This window comes from Anabrus simplex, chromosome 2, assembly GCF_040414725.1.
Source record: "Anabrus simplex isolate iqAnaSimp1 chromosome 2, ASM4041472v1, whole genome shotgun sequence".
Classification (NCBI taxonomy): Eukaryota; Metazoa; Arthropoda; class Insecta; order Orthoptera; family Tettigoniidae; genus Anabrus; species Anabrus simplex.
Window position 1 is genome coordinate 539,835,899 of NC_090266.1, and position 26,806 is coordinate 539,862,704.

Consider the following 26,806-nt stretch of genomic DNA (forward strand, 5'->3'; position numbering starts at 1 on the left):
ATATATATATAGATTACACATTCAAATGTTCAACCCTGCCAGGTTTGCTCGATTCGCATACGTTTTACCCCAATTATAATCAAATGTCTTAAGTCTACTGCTTAGCACGTACAGTCCTACTTATTTACAATTCTACAGAGGCCTGTTCAGTGACTTAATTATTCAGTTGCAATTTGCTTGTATACTGTAAGCGAAATGTTGTTTTAAGGATGTAACCAAGCTGTCTTCCTCCCCTAAGGTTACTGACCTCTTATTTACATTAGAGTGTGGGTGAATCCTCCCACGTTGACTAAATAAAACAATTAAGTGACAAAATGAAGGAGACAGCTAAACCTCAATCATCCTAATTCTACCCTCTAAATACACTGTTGAAAGAGAAGACATTCTATCATATCGAATCTATAATATTTACATCAAGCAGCAAGATCAAGTACAAAATTCAATGTAACTTCTATCTCAGATATTGAAGGCACCTGTCATTCAAATGTCATAATGTTACCAAATGTTCTACTGATTTCCCACATCACAGTGACTATGGTAATATCGCATTGTAGACGATGTGCGTGACCAAGTCCAATTTCCTCACATCATGGTCACTCTAATAATTTAAACAAGTCTGAAGCGTCGCTTAACTTCAACACCAAAGAAAATCATACTCAAAAATGAATAGGTCTGAAAATACGTCCAGCTGAAAGATCCTGATAACTTATCCAATACTCGTCCTTCCATGACAAAAATTACGAATGAAAAATAAATCAAAATTCCTGGACAGAAATGAAAAACATTATTTAACCACCGTAGTAAATGTTACTGTGTCATGGATGATTATTATTATTCACAGGTGTAATTTTTAGAGTATAAAATAATTGGGTATCAATTCAACTCTGCTTCATATCAGAGTATACAATCTGGAATCAACTCAATATCGATTAAATATACACAGTGCGTCTGGATGTGAGTACGACGGTCTTATCTCATGTTTTGGAGCATTTTTTAAACAGACATCTGCCTATCTCTATTACACAGAGGCTAATCCCTCTTTATTTAATTTTTATTTCCACGTATATTTTTATTTATCTCTTATTATTTCATCGAAGCTTCATTAACATTCTTTCCTTATTCGTAGACATTTACTCATTCGCTCATCTCTTGTTAAGCAGGACTATTTTCACTGGTACCTCAACTTGGTATATTCCTCCTCTAGCGGGGATTTCTTTCTTTCTCATTTTTCTTGTTTGTTGTTCTATATTTCATTTATATCAGACCTAAACTCACTTCTACACATCCGATCGGCACCACATTAGTTCTACTCAATGTTACATAAGCAATCAAATATATTTATAATTTATTTCTTACAAGTTCCCAATTATTTTATTACTGCATGGTCAAACAAATGACGGATTCTCTCAGGGATATCAATATCCACCTATTCTGACGTTATGTTGGAAACCTCTTAAATTTACAACTGAGAGTCAGTTAAATCACTCCTGAAAATCGCAAGGGCATTATAATTATTATCATTACATGATTTTACAAAGTTTCATATATATTTATTGTTAATCACGTCGTCGAAAAACATCATGACAATTATCATTATTATTGCTGTGATCCATCACCATAAAATTATCTTTCGCAACACATCATATTATTATTATTATTATTATTATTATTATTATTATTATTATTATTATTATTATTATTATTAATATTATTATTTGACCTCTTATTTTTCTCAATATGTCTTAAACATTCTGGACACGGATAGATACAAACTTAGATCACTAAACGGTACAATAGATATTCCAACACCTTGCACACATCAATACGCGTTAAGCAAATAGATGATTTAATGTTGGGCCCTCAACATTAATTCACCCCATGTTCGCAATTTATGGTATGTGACCTACAATTTTACAATTTTGCCCTTTACGAAACCCTAAAATAAAGCAAAATAGGCATAATTATCTCTAACGGATGACAGCGTGGTCACGGCTCTAGTTAATTATTTACACATATATTAAAACAATATTTCTATGATTTGGTACTTACATTTTTCAAGTTGCATCAGTCAGGCTATCCCAAGCGATCCATGGCACCTTCCTTGGGTCTAATCCATATTAAAGATTAACGTTGTCATGGTGAAGACTGGTGTATATCCAACTTGGCACATTTTACACTTAAAACAAACACATTGTTGCCATTGATGCTTCCACGGCCCGTACTTATAGACATGATATAGGCTCTTGGGCTTATGCCGTGTCAAGAAAATAAGGTGAAATTCTTTACTTTAAGCATAGAACTATGTTCTGCGTCATCAGAAGAAAATCTCGACTGTCCACAGAAAGGCTTCTAAAACAATGAGGTTTGAGTTTAGACGTTACCCGATAGAAGTGGTAATAATAAGTTAATTCATCACCAGATAGCTCCTCGGACTTGGTACAGCGCTGGTGTTTGAAGCGGAAGCTGACGGAACCATCAGAATCAGTCAGAGATGGTCACATAACCTAACAGGCGTACGCATATTACAAGAAATATGAACTTGATCCTTTTAGCGAAGAAACATCAATCCTTGCACAAAGCGTTCTTTCCTCAGTATCACTGGCTAAAAGAGATGGGTGGATAAAATTAATAACAGATTGTGACATGAGCAAGAGCAGTCAGAAGGCCTGGAGACTTTTACGTCGTCTCAATAATGACAATACCCAAGCCAGCACATATGCTAATATAAAGGCAGATCAAATTGCCCATCAGTTGCTAGTAAATGGAAAATCAACCCGATCTAGAAAGCTAGATAAGAAACCAATAACACGGAAGCCAAACCAAGAGAGCAACATCCTATCTCCACCATTTACTGAAGATGAACTGGAATCAGCACTGAGGAAGAGCAAATTGGGAAAAACAGCTGGACTAGACGACATTCGAGTAGAGCAGATCAAAAATTTTGGTCCTGTTACGAGGCGTTGGCTACTGGAATTAATGAATATCTGTGTCCAAGAATGCAAGATTCCCAAAATCTGGCGGAAGGCTAGAGTCATTGGTATCCCTAAACCAGGCAAAGATCGGCTGGATCCCAAAAGCTATAGGCCTATTTCCTTGCTCTGTCACCTGTACAAGGTCCTGGAGAGGCTCATTCTTGAGCGACTGATAGGAAAGGTGGAGTCGTCTCTTATACCACAGCAAGCTGGATTCCGAGAAGGAAAAAGTTGCACATCACAGGTATTAAACTTGACACAGCATATTGAGGATGGCTTTGAGAATCGGCTCATTACAGGCGCTGACTTCATTGATCTTTCTGCAGCTTATGACACAGTCAACCATCGGCTTCTTCTAACAAAATTGTATGACATCACCAAAGACTTCCATCTAATGTGCAACATTAAAAATATTCTCCAAAACCGAAGATTCTTTGTGGAATTTCAGGGAAAAGAAGCAGATGGAGAACACAGAAGAATGGGTTACCGCAAGGCAGTGTGCTCGCACCACTGTTATTCAACATCTATACTAATGATCAGCCTCTACCTGAAGGTACCCAGAGTTTTATCTATGCTGATGATTGTGCAGTCACTGCTCAGGCCAACTGCTTTGAAAAGGTAGAACAGACTTTGTCCAAAGCTCTGAAAGAATTTACTAACTACTGCAATGAAAATGACTTGAAGCCAAATCCTGCCAAAACTCATAGCTGTGTATTTCATCTCAATAACAAAAAAGCAGCTAAAACCTTACAAATCACCTGGGAAGGAATCCCTCTTCAACACTGTTCGACTCCAAAATATCTGGGAGTGATTCTGGACCGTACGCTTACGTATAAGAAACATTGCCTAAACGTGAAACAAAAAGTGTCTGCTAGAAACAACATAGTGCGGAAACTTCGAGGCACCACCTGGGGAGCTCACCCTTGCACTGTGAGAACAAGCGCGCTAGCACTGTGCTACTCCACTGCTGAATATGCATGCTCCGTGTGGCATAAGTCCAGCCATGCCAAAAACATAGATGTAGCACTAAATGACACCTGCCGTATTATCACAGGTTGTTTAAGACCTACTCCCATAGATAAACTCCACTGTCTCGCTGGTATAGCACCATCTGAAATCCGACGTGAGATTGCTGCTAGGCATGAGAGAAGCAAGGCTATGACTATGGAAGCCCATCCTCTGTATGCCTGTCAACCAGCACATCCTAGGTTGAAATCAAGAAAGAGCTTCTTGACAACCACTGAAGCTCTTAAAGGAACTCCACAACAAGCAAGAATCTCAATGTGGCGGGGAAAATGTCAACATTTGAGAGAACGGATGGTTCCAAAGGAAGAACTTCCTCCTGGACATTCTGAAAAGTGGACAACATGGAAGGCTCTCAATCGATTACGCTCCAGTACCACGAGATGCAAGACCAACCTACAGAAATGGGGCATTCCTGTGGAGACAGTTTACTGCAAGTGTGGTACTAAGCAGACTAACGAACATCTTCTACTGTGTCCATCTTCTCCAGCCACTTGTACCATTAAAGATTCAATGAGGGTAACTCCAAATGCGCTTGTCGTGGCCAATTTTTGGTCAACAAATGTTTAAAATTTCTTTGTTTAATTTTTGTCTCACTTACTTTGTACCTCTGACACGATAAATAAATAAATAAATAATATGGTATGACATTGACACAAGCCTGGAATGAAACATCTGGCGATGAGGAACGTACGAATTTGGAAAACATCGAGACGAAATAACAGTAGTGAAGGGATAGGGAAGGGAACTACCTACCTAAATCCTTAATGGCTGGCAACCAGGTATTGCTTCATGGATAGCCGGTATCCCTGTTGAAATTGTTAGGATTTCTACGTATTTCAACTGCTTCCCGTATAATCCTAGACCTGTAGTGTCTAGTGTGAGTAGGAGCTCGAGCATCTTGGAACATGACATCATGACCCGACGATAGAGCGTGCTCACCTATTGCCGATTTGTCTGGCTGGTTGAGACGAATATTACTTTCATGTTCGTTGATACGAGTACCAATGGATCGGCATGTTTGGCTAATGTATACCTTACCGCAAGTACAAGGAATTTCGTATACCCCAGGATGTAAAAGTGGGGACAACTTGTAACTAAAATTGCTCACAGTCTGGGTAAACCAAGGACAAATTCTCCCCACCTATAAGCAATCGGAATGAGATATTCCTCTTGGGTCGCTTATAAGTTCTTCGTCACTTGCTTAGGTAAGAGGAGGGTTTCAGTAATTTAAAACTAATGTCTACAATAAGTAACTCGAATTAAAAGTGTAGGTTCATTAACCATTTGAAATGACATCGGAAAACTTGTGCCATTTCATAACAGATGATCAACGAATTCATGCTTGTCCATTTAGAAACAAACGAATAATAACAACGATGAAGAGAGACGCTGGCTTTGGTGACCTTAACTCGATTGCCTGAGGGGCATCCTTACTAGAAACCACCGCCTTAATTTAAGAATAAAATAAAGAAAGTCTGGAGATTCCTAAGATCGGCTTCCATGTGCGACTGCATGTACCGCCATAATGATTCGTGATAATCCAGCCTCCGTAACATGAGCTCTGGATTCTTAGTATAATTAAGGATATCCAATCGGTATGTGCCACAGAGTGGTTGTACAGCATGGACTCTTAATTGAATCGATGTGACCAGCGACTATGTCATGGACCGACATCTAACTTTGTGATTTACGTTAAAGTCATTGTGGATGATGCCCGCAAGAGAAAGATGCTATAATGACAGATGGTCCTAATCTAAGTCACTGAGGTTTATGACCCCATGATCACCCAAATTTCTAGGCTGAAGGCTGAACACAATTAAGTTAAAGTAGTTCCACGTTAGTAAATCGCCAGCGCATCTGGTGCTCAATAAATCAAAATAAAAATAACAGCAACAACAATAACAAACTCTCACAACATTTGAGGCAGTAAGTCCCTTGCTTCGGACATGTCCCTTTAATCGTTACGTTAATAAGTTGAATTATCCCAGCAAATAAAACTGAGATTTCCAAATTATATTTTTCAATTAGTCACTTGGTTTTAACCTAATTCTCAATATACAGTTTCACTGAATTTAATAAATTAATAAGTGAAGTATTCTCATAATCCTAACTAACATCAAATGTATCTATCCCGGACGGAGAGATTTCTTTAAACTACCTATCCGTTTCAATTACATTTACGTTATCACTTCAACATATTTACCAGAAACATTCCTTTAAAATAAAATATTTAATTTATTGTTTGCTCTCATAGTTTTCTTGTTTCGCAGCTGGAATACGGAAAACATGGTCATAACTACCTGTACCATTTGTTTATTTCAAGATGTCCCTCATCAAGTTTACGTTATAACACTAATAATTATTAAGACGCTACCTTGGATAATCCTAACCTTAAATCCTATAATCTGCATAAATTTACACGCAAAGCAAAATAAAACAACCCATGTCAATCTCTTATAACGTCTACGGTTATTCCTTGGACTAATTCCGGTACCTTCTCCCGATATGATTCTATGCTGATGAGAGTCAAGTGTCGTAATGCACCTCACCCAAACACTAGAGTAAATGGACTACTGCACTCCCATGTGTTCTACAGGCATGACCTTATACCACACGAACCTACACTTGTGCCTTGGGAACCAACAAAAACAACAACAGCAAAAACAACAACTCATCCATCACGAACTCCATGGGTTGACAAGCTATCGTGCAATTCAAATAAAATAATCGCAAGACCTTGGACAATCCTCAATAACACGAAGCAAAATTACTATAGGTTCTAAAATTTCGACACCCCTGAAAATGGTTATTTACAACATAACACAACATCGTATCATTCTCGTTGCACCTATAATGAATATCAAGTTCTCTACCAAATGATTCTCTTCTTAAGTAATGAAATTTATTTCCAAACATTTATTATAAATGACAAAATCTCAGTTACAATTCCTTTCTGACAAATGAGCTGGCTCGCTCGCCGAAAGAGATGATTTACTACCTGGAAAGAAGACCCTTCTCTCATGACCTCTATGAAAGCAAACACGTTGTCTCTTATCACTATATCAAAATGAAATCTTACCTCGTTGACAATACTTAACCAACGCAGATTATGCGAAAAGATTTCTTTTAAAACGTCACTTGAAATGTTCCTAGCCACCACGGTTTCACGTGGGATCCTAACTATGGAATGACCCTATTCCCATATCACTAAATACACAATTTAATCCTCTGGTTCCCTAAATGAAAAATCCCGGCAACAAATATCACTTCAACACGACAGGATTTCAACCTCCTGAGCCTAATTTCCCCCTAACTCTGCAAGACTTTAACCACTTGCTACCTCAAACTCTCTACACGACAATAATATGGAACCTCTCTCTTATGCAATCCACTATGTTGTTACATAAAACAATCTGTAATAAATTAACCATCTCTTCTTGCATATCTGAGTCTGAGCGTGCTCTCCGCAACAGCTGGCGTTCCATCATTACTACACAACCGCTCTAAATGGTAAACCACGGATTACACTTAAGGGAATTGCTTCTTTACACTGAACAGAATTTCATTATAAATTAACACCTTAGGCAAACAACAAATATAGGAGTAAACGTACGGAAATGATAATCCGCTCTACACATTACATTCGTTTCACAACCATCAAATCTACTACTGTACAACATTTCACACGTTACTTTTGCGGCTCTACCGATTATCCAAGAAACATAAAATGATCTTTCTTCGTATACCTCTGACATTTCCCGAAATAAAAAGGGTGACCAAAGTGCGTCACAGACACAGGAATAAAATGGTGACATAATGAAGTAAACAAAGGGTAGCTTACATACCTGGAAGTCGTACGTGGCCTTGCATCTTTACAGGCCCACCAGCCTCTCTCAGTATCTTATATAGCCATCCCAACAGGTAGTGGCTTTATAAAACCTTTTCCTTTCATTAGGATTCCTATCTTGGGTGAAATGTTTTTGGCTTATTTTATTCACTCATCTGAAAATAATGACATACAAAAAATATAAACGCCCTTCACACGTTTCTTCCTTGCAAGGACCGAACACGTTTGTCAAACCACCGATCGGCACACGCAATACTAATGACCATCTGCTGTCTGAAACCGAATCTGAATGATAATTCCACATTTTGGAATGCCGTCGATTTACCTTCTAACGTATCTCCACTTGGAGGTGATGTTATAGCCATCTTCGCCAAAACCTATCTCCCCTATAGGGACTTAGTCTTCCCAACAAGTTTATAATGTTATTCTGAAATGCGTGGAGTCACCTCAAATTCACGGGACACAATGGGCGATCGCAAATTGAGCGGCGTGGTTTTATACATTTTTCTCCCACTCCCATGCTGTTTGCATTTACCGCTAAAAGTTTTCTGACACAGATTTCCCTCATAGAAAGTGCAGTTATGGTTGATTCTTAGTTTAGTAGCGGTGCTGATGATAAGCATTAAGGGTTTCTCTTAACAAATTTGGACCGGGTGAGTTGGTCGTGTGGTTAGGGGTGCGCGGCTGTGAGCTTGCATCCGGGAGATAATGGGTTCGAAGCCCACTGTCGGCAGCCGAGAAGATGGTTTTCCGTGGTTTTTCCATTTTCACACCAGGCAGATGCTGAGGCTGTACATTAATTAAGGCCACGGACACTTCCTTCCAACTCCTAGGCCTTTTCTATCCCATCGTCGCCATAAGACCTATCTGTGTCGGTGCGACGTAAAACCACTAGCGAAAAAATGTGAGTCTTTAAACTAACTCATAAGCTAGGCACTATATTTTGGTCGATGTAACAGAGTTTAAACAAACAGGCGCGTCCTTTCGGTAATTTTCCTTCTTGGGACACTTAGCGGCCTAAAGTCTTTACAACTAACAACCAAATTGTTTCATTTACGACCTCTTGACGTTTACCACGACGGTTTCGTCACCAATTACTTCGTATCCCTGCACATTCTACAAGCGTGGGTGACGTAATTTCTGTTGCGTGAGAATGAGAATTATCTCATCTGTTCTCTACATGCCGTCTCTGGTCAGAAATAAAAATGTAACTAGAGCTCCTCATGACCTGGCCCGCTGGAATTATATGGTGCCTCATGTAGTGAATTTAGGACTCTGGCTCCTTATGACTCAAAGTTCATGGGTTCAATGCATATCTGGAGTATTTATTCATAAGTACATTTTTCCTATATACGGCGATATGTCCTCCTTCTTAGATGTATCCTGCCCATATTTTCGATACATAACAATTCTAGCAACTGGCTTCTCTATTTGGTCAATGCACCCTTGTCTCTGTATTGTATTTGAAGGCAGCATTTCCCCGGTCAATAAGAACAGCGGGGGCTAAAGCCGTCAGAGTCTCATTAAGCCTCCTTTCCCCTCCACTAGTCCGTATCTTAACAGGATATTTTACCTGATATTACAGTGGTCTGCCAGACTTGTAAGACATTGACTGGGAGTGTGGAGTTCTCGTTTCAGCGTCCCAAAAGTGTAATGAGTGTTACTTTGAACCGTTTTGTGCGAGAGTTAGGAGACATTTCTATCAAGTACAAATTTAAGAACATATTTTGCAAATTTCATAGCATATTTTCTACTTTTAAGCACATTAACAAATACATATTCTTGAGAGGTTAAGCACATATTTACCCGAGCCCTAATTTTTACTATCACTAAATAAGGTTATACTTCATTAAATAGTGATTATTACTCTCCTAAATCCTGCCCTTCTAACACTCGAAAGATATTAGTCCAGATAATTTCTAGGAATATTAGGTCTCCTCAAACCTCTCGACATCACGCTGAATTAAATCCGCACGTCCCAGTTGGTTTCCTGATGGCCAACTTGTCACAACGACGACGCATGAAATGGTCAAACCAGGCTCTGCCTGCACATTCGCCTCCAAAAGGATTCTTCATACCATTTCGGACTGCAAGCTGGAATGTCATTTTACGAACGTCCATGCGCGTGAATCCATAATAATTGGCTTCCATTAGAAGGAGGTAATCCACAAGTTCCTTTTCTATTCACTCTGGAAGGATAGGTTTCCTTCCTAGTTTTTTCACTACCACATTTGCAACTACTGCTAACTACTGAAATACTGAACAGATAAACGTTGACTCAAATAAGTGTAAATAACAAGGATAATGGGCGCCACCTGCAAAACAATTGCAGGAATATTTAATGGTGTAGAGCAACGAGCCACTCTCTCTCTCAAGGCGACGGTCATCAGGCTGACGAGGCTCCAGACTTGCTTTGTAACCTTACCTCTTTGCTATATAACCCCTGAAATTAAATTTGGGTAACATGCCAGGTTCAGCCTTACTCCACTGACAAAAGACTCACTTTAAGTTTGATTCTATGACTTTACTCCCAGAATAAGAACTAATATGTGACAAACACCAACAAAATAAACACTTATGCAACCCACTTAGTGCTTGCTGTTTACATAGAGCTAATATACACAATACCACCCAACAAAATCATCTCTTCACGAGATTTACTCGTTTGCCGTCTTACAAAGGCAAATTACACATCATTAAAATCTTCAATAAACATAGAACATCGAATAATAACTAATATGTGACAAACACCAACAAAATCAACACTAATGCAACCCACTTAGTGCTGGCCGTTTACATAGAGCTAATATACACAATACCCAACAAAATCATCTCTTCACGAGATTTACTCGTTTGCCGTCTTACAAAGGCAAATTACACATCATTAAAATCTTCAATAAACATAGAACATCATTATACTTTTAACATACCTCCAGGTAAGAGCCCCTTCGCACTCCACTGTTACCGTGAATTCTAATCTGGTAGAGAAAAGTACGACGACTATTTCTCTACATATGGATGCAACCTTCTTAAGACGAGCATCCCTAACCTTATTTACACTTCTTCGTCGACGTCTTGAATTCTTTCCAATTGCTGGCTGGACAGAAAGCGTTACATGTCCGGAGGCAAGCAAACAGCAAAATTCTCCACCAACTGAAGCTGCATACTCGGGTGACAAGTTCCAAACAAACACTTTCTTTTTACAGAAAGTCCACTGCAAAGCCGGTAAGTTGTTGAGATTATACCATGATCGCTCCGTAACAGATACTCACGTACAATAGCAGATCGTATAGCAAACTGCGCAAATACGTCGCTCCCGCAGACCAGTACAAATGAGAAACACTCAGTATCAGCATCAGAGTCGGAAACACAATGAGAATCAGAATCAGAATCAGAATGACTCGCCGCACACGCGTACCCACTTATATGTGCTTGCTACACGTGGTAATCGCGTCCTGAAAAGTTTAGTGGTAGCAACGCTCACACCGGCACTTCTTCCCGCGTCACTCTGACAACACAAACCTCGCTCAAAACAAAGCCCTCGCATTGGTTATCGAGTATATGATGTGACATAGACCGTCCACTCACGTATGTCCACATTGATTCACTCCAATTCTTCAACCGATACAACCTGCCGTACCCCGTGTTTTCAAGCCACCTGTTGCAACACATCCAACTGACTTCAACCGTCCTTCCCGATATAGTCGCAGTTTTCCCGGTTGCACAATCCTTACGGCTAGGCCATATTTACAGACTCTTACCCAAACGGAAATTTATACAAAATATAATGATGAACATATGCAATATTCCCTAACTATACATTCTTCTTATAATATTACGTTTTTACATGGTAAATAAACAAAATTACATGATTTTAACCTAACAAACTATATACGAAAATTTCCTAACCTAAAAACTCGGGGATCGTACATACGTACGGTTACACATTCTCAGCGGAAAGCACAGTATCGAGGGCCAGTCTCCTTAATGTTGTTTTTGGAACACGAAACTGCTTCGCCGCTCTCTTCAGTCCAATTTTCTTCTCCCGTACAGCCGTAACACCCATAACAGCCTCTTTCATCTCTTCCTTATCCCATAACTTCCTTTTTTTACACGATTTCGTCTGAAGCGATGTTCGTGGCATCTAAAAAAGTGTAAAGAACACCATTCGGATTGAGTTATAAAAATGTATAGTATGCCTTTAATATGGAACCCGGTTCCATATTACCAGCATTGAAGGTTTCCATATTATCGACATCGGCATGCTGAAATGAACACTAAATAAGACCTTAACAAATACAACTATAACATTTGGAACTATATAATGAGGTTAATTAAAGCCTGTGTAACAAGCCTTCACATTTACAAGATAGTTGAAAAAAGCAAAGAGAAAGAAATAAACAAAACTTTATATACCTATTAAAGTTTTGTGAGGAGCCGAAAAATACATGTCATGCTCACTAGAGATCTATTACTCAACTGGCGCCGCCAGCAGTTCCGCTAACCATTGAGCACGAAAGCAACTAGTTCCCGCTGTCACCGCTAGGGAGCACCTTATTGTCTTCCAGATAATTAGGGGTTCCATATTACCAGCAGGGTTCCATATTCCCACCTCTTCCTCTATAAGCAAGCATTTTTACTCGTTCTTCGCACGGGAATTTGCAGTGGATTCCATGTTTCCTTCAGGAATTTATGCAAAGTAACATGTTTACATATTCACACGTTTAATGCGACATGTTAGAATGATATTTTCGTACGAAAGCGCGTGGCAGTAACGTGAAATGTGATGAAGCTGAACAAAGTCGAGGGAGAATGAGTATTCCGAATTTATTGCAAGGTACATTAGTCCGAAGTTGTGCGAAATTCGCCATGGTTCTCAGGTTGCATATTGTATCCCTGACCAATGGCGTGGCGCTCTGACGTTGATGATACCTCCCTTAATATTTGTTCTGTCAAAAAGAGTAAAATTGCTCTTTAGTTTTCCCGTTACCCTCCTTGAATTGACATGCGCAACATGTCCCATGGGACTTGGGCAAAATATCCAATTCTCCGTAATCATCTGCGTTATTATACGTCGTACGATAAATACGTACATGGCATAAAGGAACGGAAATAACATATTCTTAAACGATTGTTATATGCAGTCTTTTGATAGACCTAATGTTAACGAAAATATTTGAGAATAATCTCCCTGTAAATGCCAACTTCATGTGATTACCATGACATCATATGCATCTGATAACACAGATCTGAGTGAAGAGATTCCAAATACACAGTTTGGTTGAAATACGTCCAGCAGTTTGCACTGTTAGAAATGGGATATAAACAGATAGATAACCAGAACGACAGACAGACCCGTGCCAAAGAAAAAAATTCTACGTCATATTTCCTCGGGGTTCAGTTACATTAGGTGGGGTTAAATTTCTAGCTGAGCGAAATACCATACATCTTGTGATTTTCTCCTGTTATGGATCATTCAAATAACTGTAGGTCTGCAATGATGTCCTCCACTGTCTGCAGAGCATGAAGCCGTAGAAAATAGTAATTTTCTCCGTCATTTGAAGACTATGCGAAATAATGTACCTAACATAAAATATTTAAAATGAAGTGGGATTTCATATATAGTCCATAGAGTTTACATATAATAAATATTGTAAGAGAAAATTTACAAAATCTCTTCTGATATTCCTACAAACTCGCAGTCTATTCAGTTATTTTTAAATGATATGCACATGGAAACTTGCTCCCAGATGAATAGTTTCGAAATATGGAGTTTGGTCGAGATATATTCAATAATGAAAGAGAAAATTGAAAAAGGTCTCTTCTGGTCCTCCTATAAATCCCCGGTCTATTCAGTGATTCGTATTATATGGGTATTAAAATCCTCTTCCTAATAAGTAGACTCTAAATATGAAGTCTGATCGAGATATAGTCAATAATGTATGAGAAAAATGAAAAAACCTATTTTGGTTTTCCTATAAAACCCCACTCTGTTCAGTGATTTTTGAACGATATGCATATTGAAATCTGCTTCTGGATAAGTAGTGTACCAGGAAGGCCTAGGTCCTGGTCCATGTTAATTGAAAGAAATGTTATTTCCAGCATTAAAGATCCGACCGACGTACGAACATCCATGTAAAGAATGTTCCAGTATGTGCCAGACCCTACGAGTGCGCTAGGCGGAGTCAAGTGACGTCACCTGTCGCTTGAAGCTCACCTCCCCTATAGATATTTCTCGAAAGAAATATTCTTTTAACAGCTTTTTAACGCCTTAACCAATTTCAACGGGACAAACGCTGAATTATAGCAAACATCATAAAAGTTAATCCCTGTAAATTTCAAATTAATTCATCAAACGGTTGTTGAGTTATAATAATTTAAAGTCTCAACGAAATTACGTAATCATGGTCACAAGGCCGAGAGAGCCGCCACCCCTCCCTGCGCTGGTATCTATATATGTCAAGGCCAGACAGCCCGCAAACTAGTACAAGGACAAGCAAACAGCTGTGTGAGTGAGATAGCGAAGAGACCGGCCCGCGTACAGTATGTTCGCGCAGTCACGGTAGAAGTACTTTCCGTCGTATCTCCGGAACGCGAAATTCTATCACCGATAGAATTATTAAAGGACGTCGCACTGCAGTTAGTATATCGCGTTGCGATTACAATATAATCCTAAAGATATTTAAGACTGTAACGCGAGTGAACTTATTGGAGTACAAATATTAACTATTTCATTACTTGTGGACTTAGGTAACTTCAAGTAACATTGAACTTTTACTGAGCCTAATACTTAGAATTACCAGAACTCATATTCACGTCACACCAACATAAGACTCACAGTAGTAATTTGAGTGAAAAAGTGAGAACTTTTCTGTGTTAATATAACATTATAGTAACAGGATTAGCAGAAAATAATCCCTAGCAACTTCAGACTGTGTTCAAAGACTGTGCTTATCGACTTACTTTCTTTTTTTTTATGTGAACTGTGTGATTATGAACGTTTCAATAACGACTGTAAATAGCATTTCGTACAGAAAGGACTGTGATTCTTCATACGCCATTTTCGTGTGCGAAAATCACCCGAACAAGCTACAACTCAACGTGATCCAGTTCCAGCCGTCATCACCTCATTGGGAACGTCAACATCGCCAATCCTGATTCTACATGGAACATTCCAGACGTCCATCTTTCGACATTTGGTAGCAACAGTTCTTGTCATAAGTGAGTAACAAACTGACTAAACCTTTTCATTTATTTTGAACAGTGAAACTTCAGTGTCGCGTGTGAACAATTTTCATAATTTCTCAAAAGTGATAAATTTAATTTCAGTAGAAAGACTGTAGGCTTTCAAGTGTGTTATATATCGAGATTGACGAACTGAGAACTGAAAACTTTGATAATTTCTCATTATAAAAGTGTGCTTAGGTTTAAAAAGACTTTAGGTGGAAATTCCCACATATGAAAGACTTTGAAACCAATGATATTTATGCCATTTTTTTTAAGGAGATTATTTTCGACATTTAATTTCTATGCAAAATTTGAGTCAATAATCATACCGCAGGGTGAAAAATTAATAAATCTTTTTAAGAAAAAAAATTATTTACCATCTATTATTCGCTCTGCGAGACTATCCTTCTCTGTATCGGCTCCAAAACCCAGTTCCACTCCCTGAGGTCCTACTCATGCCCTTTGCCCACAACTTTTCCTGGTACAGTAGACTCTATATATGAAGTTTGGTCGAGATATAGTCAATAGTGTAAGAGAAAATTGAAAACTACTGATCTTCCTATAAACCCCGGTCTATACTGTGATTTTTAAATAACATGCATTCAGAAACCTGCTACTTGATGAGCAGACTCTAAATATGAAGAATGGTCGAGATCTGTTAAGCTGTTTACCCGTGATGGTGGAACAAACAGACAAACAGACTCGAAAGCTAAAAACTACTGATACGAACTTGAGTTGAACTAAAACGGAAAAATATGTCAAAATTGGAGAAGTAAATGACATTGCAGACAGCGGACACCCTACAACTTTATATATAAGAAGATAGTATTTCTTACAACTTTTGTTATGTAGTAGTTTTCGGTAGAGCAGCAAATAACGTAGAAATACCAGGATGAAATTTTGGACTTTACTCTAACTACCATGCGAGCAGGCATTTATAGCATTATTCATAGCCTCTACGGTAGCGCTTTGTTCATAGTCTTTACATAGCGAGTTTCATTACATTCAGTTCTGTCATATTCTCACAACTCGGCATAAGTCTATCTGCAAGCTAGTGTATATTATATAGGATTCGCGTCTGCAGAAATCTGATAACATCCGCTATCAATCACTACTGATCTGTATTTAGGGCAGTCATCCAGGTGGCAATTCCCTAACTGTTGTTTTCCAAGCCATTTCTTAAACGATTTCAAATAAATTGGAAATTTATTTAACATCTCCCTTGGTAAGTTATTCCAATCCCTAACTCCCCTTCCTACAAACGAATATTTGTCGCATTTGAATTCCAACTTTAACTTCATATTGTGATCTTTCCTACTTTTAAAGATACCACTCAAACTTATTCGTCTACAAATGTCATTCCACGCCATCTCTCCACTGTCAGTTCGGAATATACCACTTAGTCGAGCAGCTCGTCTCCTTTCTCCCAAGTCTTCCCAGCCCAAACTTTGGAACATTTTTGTAACGCTTCGGAAATTACCCAGAAAAAATCGAGCTGCTTTTCTTTGTAATTTTTCCAGTTCTTGAATCAAGTAATCCTGGTGAGGGTCCCTTACAGTGGAAGCACACTCTAGTTGGGATCTTACCAGAGACTTATATGCCCTCCCTTTACATCCTTACTACAACCCCAAACACCCTCATAACCATGTACAGATATCTGTACCCTTTATTTACAATCACATTTATGTGATTGCCTTAATGAAGATATTTCCTTATATTAACACCTAGGTACTTGCAATGATACCCAAAAGGAACTTTCACCCCCATCAACGCAGTAATTAAAACTGAGCTATGCGGGATGTGTGCTTCGCTCACTGAGGGAATGTTAATTGCGAAACCCAACACTTTTGTTTTTAATTTTACGATTTGCTTTTCAATTACCGCAGTTTCTCCTAACTGAATGTAAGATCTATCTAGGTGTGTTATAAAGGTAACTAACTTCAAACGCATCGGTTCGTAGCGTGTGCAGGAAGTTAAAATTTGTAAAGCAAACTTAAATGTTACCAGTGCTGTATGTGTCGTAGTTCTACGAGTGTCTCCTCAACTTCATTTCAGAGACTGTTCATAAAGAGCATCGCACAGGGAAAGACACATGCATCTCATCTACAGGTGAATAGTCGACAGCTAGTCTCTCTCCAGCGGACCACCACCCTTGGGCATGGCCGAGGGTGACTGGAGGAGACCGAATAATTTTTGATTGACGGATGGAGAGTCCAGGAGTGGGAGGGTCTATCTCCTCCCGATTTGTTTGCGGACCGAGGTACGGTTCAGGGTATCCGCCCCTCCCCCAAAACTGATCACCAACCTGACCGATGGGCTCTTGCAGGGAGCCTGTGTGGTTAGGTTAGGACTGTTAGGTTAAGGTAAGTTAGATCATGGCATTTCTGAAGTCTGCACCAATCAAAAATGCTGACAGAAAAATTCACATTGGGCGCCATGACTCAGAACAGCCCTTACCCATACTTTTCAGACCGTAAAATCAGTTCAACCTAAAAGTGTTGGCAGTTATAAACTCATTTGGCTAATTTTCGTGAACGTTAAAACCAGTAAGATCGGACTGAATTTCGAAGTTTCAGTGATCCTAATGGGGCACTGGCCGCTTATAGTAGAACATTTGTTTTAGTAAAGGAGAGAATTGTCCATAAAGAATTTCCGGCTAGAGTGAAATCGGATAGGCCTAATTCAAAGACATGGCAACTGTTCTGGTAATATTGTTTCATATTCATCATTCTATGAAATTCACCGATAGTGTTAATAGGAAAGAATGTTAAGAACCCTACCTGCTAACGGTTTTGATTTTGCAATGACAATTCGCAAGTTTGTCCACATTATGGAGATCTTCCAATATTAATATTTAGCTTACCTACTTTATTTTACACCCCAGATCCATTTCTGATGGTTGTAGTTCTACGAGTTTCTTCCGGTACAGACCAAACCAATACTTTTCATAAATCCTCCTCAGTCTCATCTATGGCTTTGTCAATATGAAAATGACTCGCATCAACACCAACATCAACATTCCTTATGCAGCCAGTCACTGTAATATGTAGTGTGAAAGTACAGCTTTTAGAATCGGTTGACGTCTGCGTTTCAGAGGGGTTGGCAGATTCATATGTAAAAGGACTCACTGGTTCACTGAGGAAGGCAATGGGAAATTAGTGAACTCGCCATTTCCCTAGTACTACTGTTCAGTGATACCTTGGCTATTTATGATAGCTTATGAGGGATATTTTGGTGAACCAGGTGGACTGAAAATTCTATATATATGATATTAAATAGATTGTTAACACTACATCATGTTATCATGTCATTTTATTAATTTTTAGCTCTGCGTGGCCAACATATTTTTATCTACATTGATTCATTATACATTTTATATTAGTTTAGAGGTATTTGAAGGTGTGAGGTTTGCCTGCAAGACAATGAGTTACTTTCTCTGTATTTTTTTATTTTCTCTCTCTCGCTTAATCCAGCTGTGTTTTACTTAATTTCATTTTATGTATTGTTTACTGTGTTCGGAGGTAACTTCCGTAGCAGTGGCGTATACTGATGGCTACCAAGGCTATCGGTGAAGCCAAAACCTCAAATGCGAACGATGGAAATCTAAAGCACATTATAATGTAAGCATCTGAATTTGGTAGTTTAAGTGATCCTAATGGGGCGTTGGCTTCTTTTAGTAGGACATTTGTTTTAGCTCCATATACAAAACTTGAAAGAAATGGTAGAAAACGTAGCACGTATTTCTGAGAGCAAGGCATCGGAGACCGATATTGCAGCCCAGACTCTCGTCCCTCTCCCCTCGACTCGCCTCGCTCTGCTTGCTGCTGTGCATCGGACAGGTGCGGGGACAGGGACGATAGGTGCGCTAGGCTGCGGTCCATCTGATCGCTACTGCTATCAACCATGTGTTATTCATCGTATATACTTCCTCACTTCATACTTCTGACTTAATTATATAGATAACAGAGTGCTGGTATTTCACTCCCGTTTACTTCTACATCCTTGTAGGAAGACACTGAAGACTCCTGTTATAGGAGTAATACAGTTTTCTTTTTATGGGAAGGCTAGATCTGCTAAAAATGAAATGTAATCTTTAAGATACAGTGTTCTCTTTTGTTGTTTGGAATCGAACCCGTGATTATGGGCCGGACATCATCACTGATCTCCAGAGGAAGCTAATTTACCAGTGAACGATGGGTACAACCACTTTTATTTTATAATAATAATAATAATAATAATAATAATAATAATAATAACGATGCATGGCATCTGTATAGGCTTGGTGGTGACGTAATGAGGACAAAATGAATGGTGAAGATGTCATAAATACCCAGTCCCCAAGCCAGGGTAATTACCAGTATGACGGGGTTGATTATGAAAATTAAACCGGGGCCATCGGAAAAAAACCAAGCATGCTATCCATTCAGCCACAAATCCGGACTTTAATTTGCTACCATCTCCGCTGATCAGGTGTTGAGTATTGGCAGTGGCAGAGGCTAGGGCAGTAGATTGTAAAGCAGCCTTGACAGCACAGCAGTCTACTCTGTTGGTTAATGGCTACAGCTCAAAACGCTAAAGGCTTGACTTTCACTAAACCAACCATCGTAAAGGGGTAACCTAAGCCTAGTGGTAGCCCACGTCTTGATTCCAGCATACGCCACTGTATCCTTAAAGAACAAAGTTGAAGTAAAGAAAGAATGAAAGAAATACATAAACAAATAACATTATACATACATATATTTTCACTGTGAACTATTATGCCTGTCTGCAAGCATGCGCGAATTACCTCAGCGTATCTTCCATTTCCAAACAGCTCAACGGCTCAATTTACTTCCGTCCCTTTTTATCAACAAATCATTAGAAATTCAGTCTAGCCATCGTCGTCTTGGTCTCCCTCTACTTTGCTTACCTTTCATAGCCAAGCCAGTTATTCTCTTAGGGTAACCTATCCTCCTCCATGCTCCTCACACTGTCCCATCGCCGAAGCCGTTATCTTCGCCCAACTTCATCCATCGAGTTAATTCCTAATTTAGTGTTTACCGGGCGAGTTGGCCGTGCGCGTAGAGGCGCGCGGCTGTGAGCTTGCATCCGGGAGATAGTAGGTTCGAATCCCACTATCGGCAGCCCTGAAGATGGTTTTCCGTGGTTTCCCATTTTCACACCAGGCAAATGCTGGGGCTGTACCTTAATTAAGGCCACGGCCGCTTCCTTCCAACTCCTAGGCCTTTCCTATCCCATCGTCGCCATAAGACCTATCTGTGTCGGTGCGACGTAAAGCCCCTAGCAAAAAAAAAATAGCGTTTATATCCTCATTCCGAGTATTCTCCTTCCATTATTCGTTCTTGTTTGAACCAGCAATCATTCTCGTACTTTCTTACCCGAGCAGCGTATCAACATTCATTTCTGCTTTAACGTATGGAGAAAGTTTACAGTGATGCATGAAATGAATACGGCAGTTTATATGAATTCTCCGCGACTGGGAAAGGCGTGGCAGGTTACGTCGAACGTGAATGAGTTGTTGGCGCTCTTTATTTGACATCAGATGTGTTGTGTCCCAAGAAAGTAAGTCTGAGGGTCAAGTTGTGATTAGCTGATAGTATATCGACTTCTTGAAACGTGTGAGAGAAAATAACAGGAGAAAATGGTCAGAGTTGTGTAGAAACGACTCTATCACGACAACGCGCCAGCAAATACATCGTTGTTAATTCATGAAATTTTGAAACACGCGAACAGCTATGCTTCTCCATCCTCCCTACTAACTTGAACTTGACCTGGCAGACTTTAATCCCTTCCCATATTGAAAAGCACTCCGACAGGATGATAATTTCAGTCATTGGAATAAATCAAACTATTATCACAATTTGAACTACGCGTGATCCTGCAAATAGTCTACCAGGACTCCTTCCATAAGTTGAAACGGCGTTGGGAACGTGTGTAGGCATACAAGAGAGATGTGAGATGGGTATGATATCGCGACATGTAGGTTAACACTTCGTACGAACCCTGGAAGTCTAGTGTTGGTACACTATCAGATCAATCGTTTGTTGGTAGTTTCAGTACTCCCGCTTAGAATTATCTTAATACAGATTCGGAGTTTCAGTGTTTAAATGAAACACATGCAGTGTTATCTGTAAATCGTAGATAAAAGGAATGTATCAAGTTTATCTCATGACTGTTATTTTCCTGGATGTTATGTATCTCGTTAGGTAACATTATTATGATTGATACATGGATACCCAGTGCTTCAGGGGCACATCAGTGCATCCAATTTTCAATGCGACTATGTGTTGATGCTTGAGTCTAAGCTAACGGAGGGCATTTTGAACACTTCATGTGGTATGCTGCTACGTTCTGTTCTGTGTGTTTCCTATCATTAATGTACTGTGTAAAGTTGCAGAAAATGAGTTCTAACATGAAAAGAAAGCGTTTTTGGACACATGTCCATATGTGATAACACATTTTCTTCTTCTACGTGTGAGTAATATGTTCTGAATGTTTGGCGGTACCTTACTGTTACGCCCTATATATACTACAATTTCAGTTAATATAACATATTAATTATTAAATGGTTGGGTGTACAGTTATATTTAACTGTAAAAAAACTCGCCTGAAGTACAGTGTAAGTAACTCGTTTGATGCGAGAGAACGTCACTTGATCTTAATCTTACCATGAAAAATAAACCATTCATCAGTCAAATCAACCAAATACTTTCTCGTCAATTATAATTTTTATTAACTGAGATGATTTGAATGCTGCAGGGCTAATCGACTTCCTGGCGAGCAGCCATCCCATCGCAGTGGCTCTTCGCGAGTACGTCATCTTCAAGATTGTCCCAATGATGAACCCTGACGGAGTGTTCCTGGGAAATTACAGGTGAATAACATCTTCTATTATAAGTGAATTTCTCAAAATGACACGAAAATATATGAACTGTAATGTTATTCTCAAAGCAAATCCTTCATTTACTTTATAATTCCCTATAAAACAAGGTCAGTTCCAAATATATTATTTACAGTCAAGAAAAACTCATTAATCCAATAACAACTATAGAAAAATCATAGCATAAAACACGGAAGATATACAGGGCAATCAATCGTCATATCAGTGGTAAACGAATTGCAAATTACAGCTTTTTTACTTTACATAACCTATAAAAATCACACAGGATATAAATGTGTTGAAATTTATAACTTTCATTGTGTACTAGATTCAAAAATGTATTCTTACACGAAGCAAATGAGCAGGACCAAAATTTAATCAGACCGGTAGAGTAAGCTGATGGATGTAAATTACTTTCTTAATTCAAGTTTGTTCAACAGAATTCTGTATTATCAATGGACAGACACAGGTCTCGTACATTTATGTAGTCTTCAGTGTCGAAGGACTGTGCCAGAATTCGATCTCACACCCTTGAATTTTGAAAGTGAACATCTGAATCAACTATGCTTAATAGAACGTCTACATGGAAATTTTATAGTATCTAAATATTAGAGGTATACTGGCACGTTAAAGAGCATATTTCAAAGCAAAATACCGGGGCTGAACCCTGATCAATCGGCTAAGAAGCGTACAGGCTAAGGTTTAAACTACCTCGGCGACAACAACAACTTTTCTGGGCTTACTTCTGATCTGAGCGACTCAGAATACAGAGAATCTACTGTCAGCCTACTTTGGTGGGTTCTAACCCGGTTTCCGTGAGATGAAATTCCGACAATTCGTCGTTTCCGAAAACCGTAAAGATAATAAATGAGACGTAAAACCAATAACAATTGTGCTTAGTCAAGGTCTTGTAATGCAGTATTCGTTTTCATTAATAATAATACTATTGTTTCTAGCTTCCATTAACTACTTTTACGGTTTTCGGTGACGGAATTTTGTCCCGCAGGTGTTCTTTTAACGTGTCAGTAAATCTACCGACACGAGGCTGACGTATTTGAGCACCTTCAAATACCACCGGACTTACCCTGGATCGAACCTGCCAAGTTAGGGTCAGAAGGCCAGCGCTCCGCCGTCCGAGCTACTCAGTCCAGCCCGTTTTCATTAAACATCGATACGAGTGTATTTTGATGGCTCCTAATTCCTCATTGCTGAGGAGATGGCCTCCTCCTCACGGAGTTGTGACGTCAAAGCGCGGGCGATTTGAAATGGGGTCTGCTGGCTAAGAGTGCGTGCTTAACCTCACATGACATTATAACCTAACGCTGGCTACGTGTGTGGGCTTGTGTCTGTAAAGTTAACATCCCTGTATGGTTAAGCCCGGTGTCGAAATCGGGGCCTGTAAGGTTAAGGCGGCACACGTAGCCAGCGTTAAGTTATAACGTCATGTGAGGTTAAGCATGCACTCATAGCCAGCAGTCCGCATTTCAAATCGCCCGCGCTCTGGCGTCACAGCTCGGTGAGGAAGAGGCCTCATCTTGAGGCGAGAGGGGTGACGAGGCCGCCAGAGCCGTAAAATACACTGCATTGATGTTATTTGCGTACAATGAATCTTAATTTACATAATTACTAGCAAGTTAAGCGTGCTTCGCTATGTTTTTAAAATGGAAGTTATTATTCAAAGTTTTACATTTTTGAGAGTCCAATGTCAGCTGAGCCTGTAAAATAGCCCTTAGTTCATACGTCAACAAACGGTTTCTGGGAAATTATTATTTTCTGATCTAACACACATTTGAAGCCCACACGGAAGAATTTGAATGCTTTTAAACCCCAGCTTATTTAACATCTAGGATGTAAAAGCGACCAATCCGTGAAATTTCGATTTTGTACGTTGAACAGTAAGTAATGAATACAATTTTAAGGGGTGAATGTTTCGAAATATGTATTAACATCTAGGATATAGAAAACCACCCTTCATAAACAAAATTAAGTTCGTCCCCGAAACGGTTTCGGAAGAATGGATTTTGTGTATTTGGGAGTCAACTACCATCTATACCTCCCAGGGGAGAAATGTTTCGAAGTATACGGTATATTACACCTAGGACATAAAAGAAGTCCCTTCTCGTAAAATTACAACTTTGTACGGCAAACGGTTTTGTAGGGATGAATAATTTAGTTTACGGGGCTAACCACATTTGATACTTCAGTTATTGAACGTCTGAAAATGTTCCATATTTAACAGATAGGATTTAAAATATATACCAGTATTTGAAATTTTGTCCTCCTACGTTAAGCAGTTCGGAGGAGGGAATTAATATATTTGTTTTCGGATCTTAACCCCCATTCAACTCTCTGAGGGGTTAAATTTGTTCCAAACCTTCTGTTATTTAACACCTAGGATTTCATTTGATATTTTAACTTCGTAATTTAAACAGTTCTATGTAAAAGTATATTTTTGTCATCAATACTCACCCCCCAGTCAAAACCCTTTAGCGGTGTATAGTGTATAGTTATAAGTTCAGTTCCTATTTGTATCGTCATAACAAGAATTCAACTCCTTTTACACACCCGTAAGTTGATTCCCTCCTCACCTCCTCCCCCAACAAGAAATGAATGGTTCTTCATTTTGAAAGGAGATTCCAAATACTAATTTTCACGCCCGTAACATTCTTCGTTTTTTGTGATATAAGTATCCTCAGACAAAGAATTAAATTAATTTTTCAATTCATATTCCCATCCATGTTTCTTTAATTTTAAAGAAGATTCCAAATACAAATTATCATGTTTGTAACAGCTTCACTTTTTGAGATATAAATATCCTCATAAAAATAATTCAACCATGTTTGAGTTCTTTTTACACCCACTTTAAGTGGATTTAAAGGAAACAAAAAATACGTGTTTCTTTATTTTTGAAGAAGATTCCAAATACCAATTTTCATGTCTGTAATATCTTCAGATTTTGAGATACAGTATGCTAAGAAAAATAATTCAACCCCTCTTTCAATCCCTTTTACACCCCCACCCCCAAGTGATGTTACCGAAGTCAAAAAATGTGTTACTTTACATATAAAAGAGATTAAAAATACCAGTTTTTACATCTGTAACATATTACATTATGGAGATATACTCATTTTAAAAATTCACCCCCTTTTGTCAGTACAGTTCACCCTCCCTCTTAAGTAGGTTTTCCATAAACAAAAAGTACGCGTTTCTTTATTTTTAAAGGATATTCCAAATAAAACTATTCATAACTGTAACATCTTCAGTTGTTTAGGTATAAGTATCCTCAAAAAGGCATTCAACCCATTTCTCATCTTTTTTCACCCCCTTAAGAGGATTTTTTCGGAAATAAAAAATGCATGTTTCCTTATTTTTAGGAGATTGGAAATACCAATTTTCACGTCTGTAACATCTTCAGTATTTGATGTATATGTATCCCCCATAAACATAATTCAACTAAGTCCACTTCTCTTCACCCACCCCTCCCCCTTAGGTGGAGTTCCCAAAACAAAAAGAATGCGTGTTACTTTTATTTTTAAAAGAGATTTAAAATACCAGTTTTCACATATGTAACATGTTAGGTTTGTGAGATATACTCATTTTAAAAATTCACCCCCTTTGTCACTCCTGTCTACCACCCCTTAAGTAGATTTTCCAAAAACAAAGAAATATGCGTTTCCTTATTTTTAAAGGATATTCTCAATACCAATTTTCATGTCTGTAACATCTTTAGTTTTTGAGATATAAGTATCCACATCAAAAGAATTCAACCCCTTTTTCAGTCCTTTCCACCCCACACCCCTCCCCCAACTGAAGTGTTTTTTTCGAAAACAAGCAAATAGGTGTTACTTTTTAAGAGAGATTAAAGATACCAATTTCCACGCATGTAACGATTTAAGTTTTGATATATACTGTACTGCACCCATTAAAACATCAGTCAAAGAACAGTGAGACACCTCAGGGGTGCTCAGTAAGGATTTAGCATACATGAATGGAAATGAGGTAGGATTGGCATATAAGAAGAAAAATGAATAAAACTTAAACAATGGCATGTTTATTTTAAAAAATCTATTCGTCATCCACGCTATCTATGATGGTGGAAAATGATCATTGACATAAAATTAACTCTTGCTCTTGAAGTACAAAGAAAATATATCAAAATGGGATGGTACATAATGATTTTTCCCTATCTCACCCTAGCAAATCAATAAATACAATGTTTTGCGTCTTGATATTTAAGTGAACTATTTTCATGTAATTTAATTTAATTTTGAAAGATCTGTGTTCGTTCGATGAAATCTGTAAAATATAAAAAATATCGGTAAGAAAATAATACCGTAACACAATCTCTCCTTCTGAGATATTAATTTACAATAATTATTTAAGGTACATAATTGGTACCATAATTCACTCCAAAAGAAATAAGTATCTGTTCATGACTGTAGTCACCTCTAGTCCAGTTAAATAAAATTACTTACATTGTGTAATTTCAGTTTAAATGGTCCATCACAAATTAAAGACAAATCTTAGCTCTCATAACATAACGGTGAGTAATACAAGCATTGTCGGAAACAGAAATGCAATATATCTTATCACGAATAGAATGAACTTCGTCTTGATTCCTGATTGTAATATATGTTTATCACACAACTCGCCTGCTGAATTTGACACAGGCGGTGTTAGCATATGGCTTTCAACCCTCTCGTAACTTCGATCCCAATAATCTCTTTTCCTTTTTACAAACGAGTTATGTATTTGCTGTCGACACAGCCCTATAATCTCGCGGCAGAGGTCAGATAACTAGGAAGAAAATAAAAACAAAAATAACGACTCGCCAAACGAGGGCGACAGGTGTGC

At 38.6% G+C, this 26,806-nt stretch overlaps 1 protein-coding gene across 1 annotated transcript in view; it reads left to right on the top strand.

Annotated features, from left to right (window-relative positions):
* LOC136863589 (cytosolic carboxypeptidase 6) overlaps positions 1-26,806 on the top strand; it is a 1,034,988-nt gene that overhangs the window by 684,607 nt on the left and 323,575 nt on the right. Inside the window, exon 7 of the mRNA XM_068226007.1 lies at positions 21,832-21,946. Coding sequence (XP_068082108.1) covers positions 21,832-21,946 — 115 coding nt within the window. The remainder of the gene's footprint in view (positions 1-21,831; positions 21,947-26,806) is intronic.